This window comes from Primulina eburnea, chromosome 8 (genome assembly GCF_022965805.1).
Source record: "Primulina eburnea isolate SZY01 chromosome 8, ASM2296580v1, whole genome shotgun sequence".
Taxonomy (NCBI): domain Eukaryota; kingdom Viridiplantae; phylum Streptophyta; class Magnoliopsida; order Lamiales; family Gesneriaceae; genus Primulina; species Primulina eburnea.
This window is the reverse complement of record NC_133108.1, coordinates 39,459,971-39,473,021: the sequence shown is the minus strand read 5'-3', so window position 1 is coordinate 39,473,021 and position 13,051 is coordinate 39,459,971. Positions and strand designations below refer to the sequence as shown.

At 33.7% G+C, this 13,051-nt stretch overlaps 2 protein-coding genes across 3 annotated transcripts; one reads left to right on the top strand and one right to left on the bottom strand.

Moving 5' to 3' along the window:
- The first annotated feature begins 139 nt into the window (after nucleotides 1-139).
- On the top strand, nucleotides 140-1,431 carry LOC140837963 (FCS-Like Zinc finger 13-like). The gene is made up of 2 exons (XM_073204041.1): nucleotides 140-845; nucleotides 985-1,431. The coding sequence occupies exons 1-2, from the start codon at nucleotides 259-261 to the stop codon at nucleotides 1,142-1,144; spliced, it is 747 nt and encodes a 248-aa protein (XP_073060142.1). The 5' UTR covers nucleotides 140-258; the 3' UTR covers nucleotides 1,145-1,431.
- Nucleotides 1,432-3,753: 2,322 nt separating this feature from the next.
- LOC140839668 (oligouridylate-binding protein 1-like) lies at nucleotides 3,754-9,244 on the bottom strand. Of its 2 annotated transcripts, none has more exons than XM_073206537.1 (12): nucleotides 8,958-9,244; nucleotides 7,830-7,891; nucleotides 7,483-7,585; nucleotides 6,770-6,846; nucleotides 6,641-6,702; nucleotides 6,426-6,513; nucleotides 6,263-6,338; nucleotides 6,153-6,183; nucleotides 5,352-5,471; nucleotides 4,937-5,019; nucleotides 4,192-4,365; nucleotides 3,754-4,016 (listed from the first exon to the last, which is right to left on the bottom strand). In XM_073206537.1, the coding sequence occupies exons 1-12, from the start codon at nucleotides 9,036-9,038 to the stop codon at nucleotides 3,759-3,761; spliced, it is 1,215 nt and encodes a 404-aa protein (XP_073062638.1). In that variant the 5' UTR covers nucleotides 9,039-9,244; the 3' UTR covers nucleotides 3,754-3,758. The 2 variants fall into 2 exon arrangements, with proteins under 2 accessions (XP_073062638.1, XP_073062637.1); XM_073206536.1 differs by having other exon boundaries at nucleotides 4,937-5,022; nucleotides 8,958-9,242.
- Nucleotides 9,245-13,051: the final 3,807 nt, after the last annotated feature.

The following is a 13,051-nucleotide window of genomic DNA, read 5'->3' as shown; positions in this document are numbered from 1 at the left end:
TAAATTTGATTTTGGAGATTTTAAGCAAATTCAACCGAAAAGTCATATAACTCGATCAAATATAAAAAAATAAATAAAAAAAATAAATAAATACAAATTTTAAAAGGAAAGGAAAAAAGCAACCTCACTTCAAGTGTAACGACTCTCAATCAAGCATATATTGGGAATCCTCCTAAAGAACCATATTTTAAGACTCCATTGAGATACTAAATCTCTCTGTTCTCTCTGCGACAGATTGGAGAGAGGATTATTCCAGCCATGATCGGTAAAAATCCGAAGCAGGTGATCGGGATACTCGCTGGATCATTTGTTTCCGGCAATAGATCCGGCATAGTCGACGTAGTCGCCAGCTCGAGGGGTCACTTAGAGCCCAAAGCTCAGTCCCCAAGAGGGCTAAAACATTTTGATTTTGGTGGGGTTGGCTTAGGAATAGTGGCGGCACTCGAGAAATCCGGTGACCGCGTGGGTGAAACTCCGGCCAATATACCGTTATTTAACCGAAAGATGAGCCGATCCAACCCAATTCCGGTGAAGAATCCATTGAGAGTTGGGGGATATCTGGAGGACTTTGAGATGGAAAGTTCAGAGGAGTACACAATTGTGACGTCCCATGGACCAGATAACCCATGCACTAAAGTGTACTATGGTGGGATTGGGCATGGTAGAAAGGGTGACGAAAGAGCCCCTTTCAGAATACAGAGCAGCGAAGCGAACAACCGGGCTAGCGTATTCTTCATATCTCCACCGAGATTGGGGGAAGTTGCCGGAGCTCCGGCGACCGATTTCCTGAGCTCCTGCAATTTGTGCAAGAAGCAACTCCATGGCAAAGACATATACATGTACAGGTATAATATATTAATTATCCTACGTTCCCTTGCAAGATTTGCTTCCTTGTACCATAACATGGAATCAAGAAAATAACTTGATTATTGATCTATTTCATTGATATCCATCTCATGTTTCTTGCATTGAATTTTGCTGCAGGGGGGACAAAGCATTTTGCAGCTCAGACTGTCGATACAGCCAAATAGTGATCGACGAGCGCAAAGAGAACTGCAGATCAGAAAGCTCGAGACCCGTCGAGGTTTCCAGCTCTCCTCTTTCAAATGGACATGTTTTCACCACCGGGATCCTAGCAATTTAGTTTCTTTACGTGCCAAAAAAAAAAAAAAAAAAAACTTGGGTGGTGGCAATGGAGTCCTGGATAGATATAGTCCTATACTTGTATTATTAAAGTAAATAGAGATAGATACTCGATATATGCAAGGGGTATTTGAACATCGATCTTTATTGTTGTGAGTAATGATAATGACCAAGTTTTGCTAATTTTATTTTAGCAGATCGTGTATTTGAGATGGTGACAAGTGATTGGAGTGGGTGGGTTGCTCAATTAAGACATCAAATTATGATGTTTAATAATCTATTGTTCTATATTGTGTTAAATATATTTTACTAGATATAAGTATTATTAATGATATCTGATGAAGATCGGTGATTGTTCAGCTATGGAAGTTTTAGAAATAAGCAGAAACCACATGCGGCGGCGTTAGATTATCCCTGGCGAAATTTCTTCTAACACTCATACGAGGAATAAAGGATGAAAATTTTTAAGGCTGGGACTGCATTTTTTGTCTTGGTTTCCTTAGCCTGCGTTGCGTGCCTCTCCAACTAATGCCTATAAAATAGAACCAAGCCAAGTAAAAGTTTAGAAAATGGAAAGTATATTATGGACTTGTAAAATGGATGGTTAAGTGTGGAATGAAAAATGTCTCAGATAGAAAATAATCTTAGCATGTCTGAGCTTATATTAAGTTACATTTTGTGAAGATGTAAGAATGATTGATCAAAAACTTTCTCTCGCGTGCTTGCACATGGAGTGCAAATCAAGAGCTTATTTGTACTAAAAACGCTTGACTTGTGTGCAAGCGTACGAGCGTGATTTGAATAAATCGAATGTCGGAACAATCAAGGCAAAATTGCCCACCCGAATTTTTCTATTTTCCTGAGTTTTTATTTTCGAGACTCTTGGTGCTCCATATGGCTTGACTGTCGGTGGTCCAGCTGAACAGCCTTCGGCATTCTAGATGGCCATTCTGTGACTGTCCATATGGAACTCAAGTACCTATGTCAGGTAGTCTTGAGTCCTCCAAACATATCTCACACTCGTATATTACTTTTCTTTCTTGTCTATGCCTCCTTCTGCTCTGCTTTAACTCGTGATAAAGTTCAAGTACTTCTTCATTCCCCGAACGTAAAATCTCTTTGTTAGGATACTACTGGTTGTCCCGTTGTATCCTGAGAAACAGTCGTCCAACTTGATCCTCTAAGCACATACAATTTAGAACAAATCTGTTTTAAGGTCATTATACTTTGTACGGGCATCGGTTTGCTTTAGTGTTTTCGTTTATTTGTTCATACTCGACCTTATGTATCTGTTATAACTTTACCCTACTTTACTCATCTATGTTTAAAAACTACGATAGTTGCTTACAAGTTCAGCAATTATACTATTGCTAACAAAACTAGGCGGTTTTACATTGAAGTCTGTCTATTGAGGTAGAATTTTGCATTGACATAAATATTTGAAGTGTCAAACTTATTTCTAGGTATATCAACCACCTCGTATAGACCTAACCACAGCCACATGTTCAGAGCCGTTTCCATGGGTCGTGATATAACTAGGGTTGGCAATAATAGGATTTCATATAATCTGTTATCGCCCTCGTTATATAAATTTCTATCAATATCATCATCTTCAGCAGATATTCAATTTTTATCATCTTTCTCATACTCGTTGGAAGATCGTTCATATCTTACTTGAATATCTGATAACCACATGAGTGAGTCTCATGTGAGATTGTCTCACGGATCATAATATGTAAGACGGGTCAACCTTACCCATATTCACAATAAAAAATAATATTCTTAGCATAAAAAGTAATACTTTTTCATGGGTAACCCAAATAAAATATCCGTCTCACAAACACGATTCGTGAGACCATCTCACACAAGGTTTTGTCTAACCACATATAATTATATTTTTTCAATTTTGAATTATTTAGATTAAATTATATATTTATCAAATTCTTAAAAGAACAATAAAAAAAATAATAAATTTAAAACTTAACAAATTAAGCATCATAGAACAAAAAAATTATTAGAATAGTTTGCCTCAACATTTTTATTCCACAAAAATAAAATCACCTCTATAATAATTTTCTTTATTCTATCTAACTCCCATTATTCAACTTACACAGCGTTTGGTATGCTGGATTAAATAGTTCAACAAAAAACAGATTAAATATCTATATAAACATTTCTTTAATATATGAATAAATATATATGTACAAATAAATGTACTATATAGTATAATCTAATCGGGTATAATGCCGGTTCAAAAACAATGGATCGATTCAAGAACCGGCCATACAGTTCTGATCGATGGAACCGTAGACCCAGTTACCAGGATTACCGACCGCTGTTCGGTTCGAGTTAATTTGTGACCCTCGATCAACTCTAGCACACTTAATATTATCCAACAGTGACGATATACAGACACTGATGGTGTAATCAAACAATAAAATCCAAAATCTCTCGAGCAATATTGATACAACAAAGCTACAATCATTTATTGACGCGCTTAAAATGATGACAATATGCAGTGTGAACAGTAGTTTCGAACGGAGAGAAAACAGCATCAACTTGTTAACTTAAATTCCTGCATGCCATTCGAAGAGCAACACTTCAGATTACCATCGCTACTGATAGAACATGGGTTGTTGGGATGTGCCGATGCTCGAATACATGGTGTCATATATTGGCTGAGTGGCAGCGGCAAGTCGCTGACCCTGTGGATGCATCAGAGCTTGTGCACCACCCATCATTTTACTCAAAGCAAGTTGCCGCTCATAGGCAGCCAGATCGGCAACCGTAAATCCTGGCATATGGGTTGCAGCTGGAGGAGGTAGGGAGGTAGAAATGGTTCCTGGAGGAGTAGGCTTACTGCCCCATGAGCACTGCAGCAATATTATAATATGTATTTATTATCTTTAATTTGAGCCTTTTTCCAGAAAAATATTAACCAAAAATGGAAAGTTTTGTCTCGATTAATACCTATCGGAGCTTTGAAAGTTGAATGACATGTTTATGAACACAGATATACCAATGGACCTAAATAATGAATGTGTGTACCTTTATCGGTTTGCCAAAGAGGATTCGAGCATTTCCCATTTGGATAGCGCGAGCTGCTTCAGCATGACTACTATATCTAATGAAGCCAAAACCTTTGTCTCTTTGAACACGGATATCCTCAATTGCTCCAACTCCGAGTGCATGGAAATGACGGTGTAGATCAACAGAGGTCACCTGCAATAAGTGTTGTCAGCGATATGAACAGAAAATATTTTTGTCTACAACTCCTAAAACAAGAGAAATGAATAAATCACCACAGCATCAGCAGGGAAACAAAACCAATGAATGAAAATTAAATGAATCGTTATATACGTAAAACAATTACACATAACTTTCATAATTGATCAAAGTTCAGAGAGTAGGTAGGTATGATACATTGAATTTCTAGACGGAACAGTTGACAAAACATGGAAAATGGAAACTTTTCTAAACAAAACAGAGGATTGCACAATATCACAACCTCGAGGTTGCCCTAGTCTCCTTGAGATGATTATGATTCAGTGTGTTTACATATGACCAAAACTGAACCAGTTGCGGTTCTTATTTTTTACAGATAAAAAAATTATCTAGTTACCATACGTGTGATACTTAAATAGCTGATGCAGTTCTTAGTTCACCCTATCGAGTAAACATTAGCGAACCATCACTTCATTTAACAACAGAGGCCAGATTGCAATGGTGGCATTCCATAAGAAGAGAAGAACTTTTTTCAAATAATATTAGATTAGCTTAAATATATACTTACTTCAGGAGCAAGATTGCCAACATATACAGTGGTATACTGTGGATTATTTTCTGGAGTATCTTCATAACTCTTTTCTTGACCATCTTCTGCAGAATAAATCATGAGGAAAAAAGAATACAACAACAAAAAATATGGATAAACCCAAGGCAAAACTCATATCCTCCTCCTCAAAATCAAATCAAAACTATAAAACATCTAGCAACTGAGGCTCCTGCATTGTTAAAGCTAAGTGCCTGTTCATTCATTGACAACTATCACTAAATTCGAAACGAGATTTACCAAAACGATATATCTGGTGAATAACCAACCGATCCAGTCGTTAGTTCTACAACATATATTGAATCAGAATATCGTTGAAACAGTAACTAACTTTCAGAACCAGATCTATAGAAGCGATTTATTGTGGATAACTAACCTGATGTTCCATTTGTTAGTTCCACGATGGTTTTTAAATCGGAACTCTGCTGGTCATCACCCAGACCAGCACCTTTTGTGGCCCAGTTGCAGCGGATTTGTCTACTTCCAAGCCACTTCCCTGCAATTTCAAGGAGAAAAGTATTGCTTTAGAACTAAATATCAACTACAACTCATACCATATAGAGTTCTAACAAAATCATCAACACAAACCAATCTGGTTCACCAAAAAGGTACTTTTTCTGAGCGAACCAGAGGATATCAAATATGTTGTTTGTGATTCTTCACAAACCATTTACAAAAAGCGGCAAGGGCTTAATAGATCTAACACGGTGAATCTTGTAAAAAAATCCTATCATACAGCCACGTCATCATAACTTCAGAAGTTCAATCCACTGTCACACCATCTACACCCACTTCTTAATGCTTTCTCAATAAGGGGGGAAATTCAAAATTCCACTCTGCCAGTCATACACCATCAGTAAATAAAATTCAGACTAACTTTTCATGAACGTACTAACAAGACATAATTATTGCATGAAGCAATCAACATTAGGTTAGAAACAAGGACCCCTGAGGTCCAATACAGATGCAAAAATTCCTTGGAGACAAATTATCTTTTTAATCATTAGATAACAATTATTTTATTATATCTTTTAGCGTGAAATTGAAAAAACCACTGGTACTATGCATAAAATTTATGGCCCAAAAAACTGGTAAATAAATTTAAAAAATAAAAATAAAAAATTCCACAAAAGAGAATCAGATACAAAAAAGGAACGACGAAACAAAGCATACCCACCATTCAAGTCATTTATTGAACTTTGAGCGTCCTGGAAGTCGCACAAGATACAGAATGATCAATTGATGAATAATGCACAAACAGAAGACCAAAAAAAAATCCACTCAGACCTGCTGATTACGAAAAGAAACAAATCCGAAGCCCCTTGAGCGACCAGTCTTCTGATCCCACATGACCCTTGCATCTCTGCATCAATAGAACGACAGCTGTTGAGTTGCTCGTGAAAGCAAGGGTATCTCAATCTCAAGGAATTGCAAACAAAATTTAACTTACGAACAACTAGGATAGACAGAGAAACATGCAAACAAGGTAGCATCCGTAACCTCTGGGCTAAGATCACCGACAAAAATATTGAATTGATCTGCACAGTAAAGTCAAGTGCATATAATCACCAACACATAGTCCCAAACTAGTTGGTGTTTTATAAAATCACCAATAATGAAGAAAAAGAGGATCAAAGGTAAGATTCTGGATATATATTAACATACTTGATGTGTCCTCTCTCTGCGAACTAGCATATGCCCAGTTAACTTTAATAGGTTGACCAAACCTGAAATTGCAATTTAATAATCAAGAACCCACCGTAAATCAAATAATTTACCAATCTTCCTACTTACAATTGCCTCCCATTCAAAGTCACAATAGCAAGGGCGGCTGATCGACGATCAAGGTAATCCACAAAGCCATATGATGACTGCATTACAGGTTGGAAATACTCATTAGGATGAGAATATTAGCACTTAAATAAATAAAATCTCCTTCACAAAAAAAAAGGAGAGAAAAATACTATTCCATAAATTAGTTCAATCACTGAATAAATGGTAATTAAAATGCAAACCTTAAGAGGAACTAAACTTTTGTGTGTTTATTCATTCTATTACGAAGGATAAAAAAAATTGGGAGCTGCATAACTCACTCGTTAGGATAAATTACAAGGATAAGAACATTGACGGCAACCATAAAAGTAGCAGAGAGTTGTATATATTTGGTTGGAGCATATTTTTCTAAACTTGCAATTACTGGATAACACTGAGACAACCTCTATAAAAGTAGCAGAGAGTTGTATATATTTGGTTGGAGCATATTTTTCTAAACTTGCAATTACTGGATAACACTGAGACAACCTCTATACATCTCCATACTGAATCAAACATGAATATCTAACAAAACATTCAAGAACCACAACGGGATTACAAGTCCATCTGAAACTGAATAAGCATAGGAGTCCAGAGAGTAAGGGAAGCATTAATACATAGAAGAAAAACCTTTTTTTTCTCAGAGAAGGACGTGAATAGGTGAAGAGGTTAAACAATGAGACATAAGACCACACCTTATCTTTGCGAATGAGCTTGCAACCTTCAAGAGGACAAGTATTAGCAAAAACCTCTTGAAGAAGTGGTTCTGTAACTTGTGGGTGGATGTTTCCAACATACCTATGTGGTATCACAAAATGGTTTATAAATCAGCAAAAATTGGATCCTGTACATTGAGATAGTTGAGATTGCTAGTCCTGAAGTATCTATCATATGACACGAAATAATTCAATCAGCGTCTAAGGAATAATTTAATATTTCAACATGGTGAAAACTGCTTCAGCACAAGGACAGGAATGAAAAAGGAAATCGGAAAAGAACAAACAAAAAACAAAGGGCTCAAAAAATTCAGTTAGGAACTCACACACTACGGCATGTACTTGAATCGAACCCGGGGGGCAAATTTCCACTCAAGATAGGCTCAATCTGCATAAAGTAAACAAATCATGAGGGATGTCAGACTGGAAATTTAAAAATCCTGAAAATGAAATATAAGACGTATGGAAGAAGACGTAGAACACATTGAGGTTTACAGAAATCAAAAGCAGAAGACACATATTGATAACAGATTTAAAATCCCACTTGTTCATTCCACATCAACAGAAACTTCATCAAACTTTCCAACTTCTACGTATTGAATGCTCCCATTTTGTCAGATTCTTTAAAGAGAAGTGACCAATCCCATTATTTGTAGATGCTTGTCATAAATTAAATATTAACACTTGCCTAACAAAAAGCTCTCTCAACCCCAATTTCATTTTTTTTAAAAAAAACTAGAACTAAACAACAAATTTTCCAAAGTCCACCGTCTAACTAGCAACAGCTAGCAGATATCCAAATGTATCTCTTACATGTATACTATGCATGGGAAAAAAAGTAGGAATGCCCAAGTCTGTAGAAACTGGTTGCGTGATTGCACTCGCAAACAAAGAGGAATTTCAAGGAAATAAATTTTCGGTAGAGAAATACAGCACAACTAGCTATAACAAAGCAATTAACATCAGATTATCCAACTTTGATCTTGATATGGTAAAAGACAGTGATACTAGCTTCACTTGAAGTCTTGAATAACCAACCATTTAAAAACAATCATCGGTATCCCAATCGTGAAAATTCGCCTATTTAACAAGTACTTATTTTCTTATACAGCTTCTCCACTGAGGCAGGTGGACAAGCAAAACAATCCAGTGCCGCCATTTTCTTAATAATTTCATTCATCAACACAAATTCGTAAAAGTATATCAAGAAACTTATAATCTTTTAACATATATCTGCATTATATCCCAGAAATGCCAAAGCTACGTAACAAGAAGCTACTGAAATGGCCAGAAAAACCCAACTTGATTGTTCAATGCATAGCTAGGCAAAAGATTTATCCGTCGAACGATAAAAGAGAGGACAATACACCATATAAATTCAAATTCCAACAATTCTTTCAACAAATTTTAACAGAAAAAAATAAATAAATGAAAACGTCAAAGGGTAAAAAAACCTGAGGCTGCGCAAGGAGACCCGGATGATAAAGAGATTGCTGCATTAGCGCTTGCTGTTGCTTCAACCTCTGCTGATGCATCTTCGTCTATACTCGAAAGACACACAAAAAAAGTTGCAGAAAAAAGGTGATAAAACAAAAAAGAAATTAAGGTTCTTACAAGGCACGCAAAATGAACGAGGAAAAAAACCTAAAAAATAAGAAAAATGAAGAGAAAAATAAAAAGAAGAAGAAAGGAAAAAAAACCCCGAAGCAGGACAGGACAGCAGGTGAGAAGACACGGGTAAGATGAAGATGGGGATCAATTGTATTAGGCCTCGGGCTTCGATTGCCTTTGTTTTTCTGACCGTTAGATTTAATCAACTGCGGTAACGACAAGATTGATGATGTAAGAAATCAGGAATTATTTTTTTTATAAAAAAACAAAATTTTAATGAGTGTTTTTTTATATATATAAAATTTAATTAATGTTTTGCATGTATAATGTACACAAGCGCGGTACAGAGAAACACATTGGATTCATGTTTTATTCTTTTAAAAAAAAACTTGATTCTACGATTTCAATTATGTTTGCTGTGTAACTAAGCAAAAATTTGTGTGAAATAGTCTTACGAGTCGTATTTTTTTAGACGAATCTTTTTTCTGGGCCATCCATGAAAAATTTTATTTTTTATGCTAAGAGTATTACTTTTTATTGTGAATATCAGTAAGGTTGACCAGTCTCATAGATAAAGATTAATGAGACTGTCTCACAAAAGACCTACTCGTGTAACTAATGATGAAAAATAACGACTTTCAATAGGTTAGCTGGAACATATGATATAATTAACATCTATCAAAGAATCGGGTGTTGGATTCTTTAGTGTTGGATTCTTTATTGTTTTTGCTTTCTCGATATGAGCTAGTCTTACTCATTGTGTTTTAGCTGATTGACGTGATTTGTAGACTATTGAAAATTTATGTTTAATCAAAGTACATCAAAAGATAACAGCCGCTACGCTTAATAAGATAATATAAAAATACATTATTTTTATCTAACATCGGTCAACAATTTTTTTTTTTTTAAAAAAAATAACACTCTACAATGTATTTCAAATACACTTGAACATCGCATCTATTTTCCCCATAGATATTCAGGAAAATAAAATTTAATTGAGTTAAATATTTTTCAAAAACTTATATTTAGCCAAAAACTAATTGTGTGTAAAGCCCGAGTGCAATAATATAGGCCCACAAGAAAAGCGAGGTTAATCAATAATGAGACTCTTTATTCTTGGGCAGCAAATAATGGGCCGTGGCCTTGGCAGCTAAAAAAAATTAACCTAGCCCGTAAAGTAGCAATGAGCATTGGCAAAGTACGTTGGTACAAGTCTGTACTCTGTACAATGATTTTATTATTTTAAAAAAAATCTAACGAATAAATTAAACATAATATATTAATTTTTAACATTTACTTCTAACAATAAGTGTAAAACATTTGCAGTTAATATATTAACACATTTAAAGGAGAAGTTAGAAATAACAATAATATGTGTATTCGCATGGTTCCAACAATGAGCTGATGAATAATATATAATAGAGTAGATTTTTTTAGACGGTCTCATGAATCTTTATCTGTAAGAAGAGTCAATCCTACCGATATTCACAATAAAAAAGTAATACATGTAGTATAAAAATCAATACTTTTTCATGGATGACCCAAATTAAATATCTGTCTCACAAAATACGACCTGTGAGACCGTGTCACACAAGTTTTTGCTTATATAATATTAGTCGTGATGCGTATGTAATATTAACACAAAGGAAAAACCTAAAAAAAAAAAAAATTAATGGGATTGGCAGCAAACAACATGGGACTATGAAAGCTAAAATATTGTGGTGGATGATTTTAAGTGGTGGGAAGTTGGATTGTTTCCGGCGAAACAAAACACCACGTGGTTGATTTGGGATTATTTTTCTGTACACAATTTTTTTTTTATAAAAAAAATAATAAAATATATACATTAATTTCACATAGGACTTAAGAGTTGACTCGTTAATCTTTATCCAGTCAATCAAATCCTATATTCCAAGAAACCGCGTTAATAATTCTATATTATTAATTTTTTTCTATGATCAGCATAATTTCTTCTTCTCTTATTATTATTTTGAAGAGTAATTCTTCTTATGATATAGTCTCATAGATTTATATATCTGAAATAAAAAATAACATTTTTACATAAAAATAATAATTTTATAGGTCGGATTAAATATGAGATTTGTCTCGTAAAAACGATAGGTGAGCAAGATTATCAAATATGATTTTTTTTTTGTATATTGAATTGTCAATAATAAAATATTTCGTATCCTTTTTGTTTCAACTTTCATTAAAACCAGCCAGCCATGCCCATCAATTCGTCGAAATTTTTTTTTTTGAGAATAATTATTCTTGTAATAAAATTATTATTAATAATAATAGTAAAAAAATATTACACGAATCGAGAAAATGATGAATATTAGTGGCAGGCAAAGAGGGCAGTTTTCACCTCGATTATTAATTTGTTGGAAATAATAATGGTGACGACTGTGACAACGATTAGATTGTTATATAATTTAAAATATCTAAATTATATTATCGTCATCTATATTTATGATAAAATTAAATAGTAAAATTTGTACACAAAAAATCGATTAAATAAGAAAATTGATATATACACTTTTGAAATGGTTCAATCGATAAATGATTCAACTAAAAAGTCAAGTTTACACTTAAAATAAATTTTTTTAAGTTGAATTACTTTTATTAAATTCAATAAAGTACACAATTTTTTAATATTTTATTTTTTTTAACAATATTATATTTATTTTAAAATTGTATTTATGATAAATAAATATCATAATTTTTTGTTTTAAACTATAACTATCATGAGTAGTTCTTCTGTGAAACGAACTCATTGATTTATATATGTGAGACTGAACGGGTTGATTCGATCAATATTTATAATGTAAAATTAATTTTGCCGTAAAATTATAGTAATATTCATTGATCGGGTCGGCTAGAAATTTGTTTCATGAAAGCGACACATGCGACAATCTCATATGAGTTTTCGTTAACTATTAGTTAATACAATATAACGCAATAGATAAATTATATGCTCAAATATAATATATTTTAAAAATATTTCTAAATGCATAATAAAATCATATTATTTTTCTCTATATATGTTTTAATATTATAATTGTATGATAATTAATTTGCAACTCAATAAATAAATCATATATCAACAAAATTGTAGGATGTGTGCTTATCACTTTATCAAAGTTATAATCGATGGTAAATGTGCAACTTAAATCTTTTAAGCATATAACTGCTCAAGAATCATGTTTCGATTGCTCTGTACAGTGGAGATAATTATTGTACTCAATAGTCTTCATCCTAATAATAGAGTTTCTTGCATCACTGAGAATCGAACTCGTGACTTGTAGATCATGAAAATAAAAATCTTCTGAGAAAAGAGAAAAACATTCGTGTGTGACGGCTGGAGTACCGACACAACAGCGTGTGGAAAATCTTACTAATTGTTCTGAATTGCATGATTCTATGGTCGAAAGTATTTATTTTTACTATTTCAATGAACAAAATATATGTAATTGAATTTAATAATAATAAATGAACTTAAAAACAATTTAGTTTAAGGGTATGTTTTCTCTTTTAATTGGATATGTGTAAATTGAACTATTACAATAATTCGTATATCAATTTGTCACTTGACAACAGATTTTTGCTCTAAAATTAAATGATAATTTTTCAATTCTACGTAATTTGTTAATTAATTGTCATGACTAGATCCCAGTAGAACTCTAAGACCGAACATTTGTCGTTTTACTAAAAATTATAGTTTATGTCAATTGTTAAGATTGGAACTTGGACCTAACTCAATCTCAAAAACTAGCTCAAGGGGAGAGGATTGTCCAAACCCATATATACAACTCTCAGGTTATTTAACCAACCGATGTGGGACAATTAACACACCCCTCTCACGCCCAGGAATAAACATCTGGAGCGTGTAGTTTACAAATGACTCAATTATGGGTTTATGCCAATAGTACAACTC

Bases quoted from the DNA above. Each gene is read 5' to 3' on its own strand.
- LOC140837963 (XM_073204041.1), top strand. From the start codon at position 259: ATGATCGGTAAAAATCCGAAGCAGGTGATCGGGATACTCGCTGGATCA. The intron at 846-984 runs GTATAATATATT...ATTTTGCTGCAG, and splicing joins AAAGACATATACATGTACAG to GGGGGACAAAGCATTTTGCA.
- LOC140839668 (XM_073206536.1), bottom strand. From the start codon at position 9,038: ATGCATCAGCAGAGGTTGAAGCAACAGCAAGCGCTAATGCAGCAATCT. The intron at 6,184-6,262 runs GTCTGAGTGGAT...TGCGACTTCCAG, and splicing joins TTTCTTTTCGTAATCAGCAG to GACGCTCAAAGTTCAATAAA. The intron at 5,023-5,351 runs GTTAGTTATCCA...TTTATTCTGCAG, and splicing joins ACTAACAAATGGAACATCAG to AAGATGGTCAAGAAAAGAGT.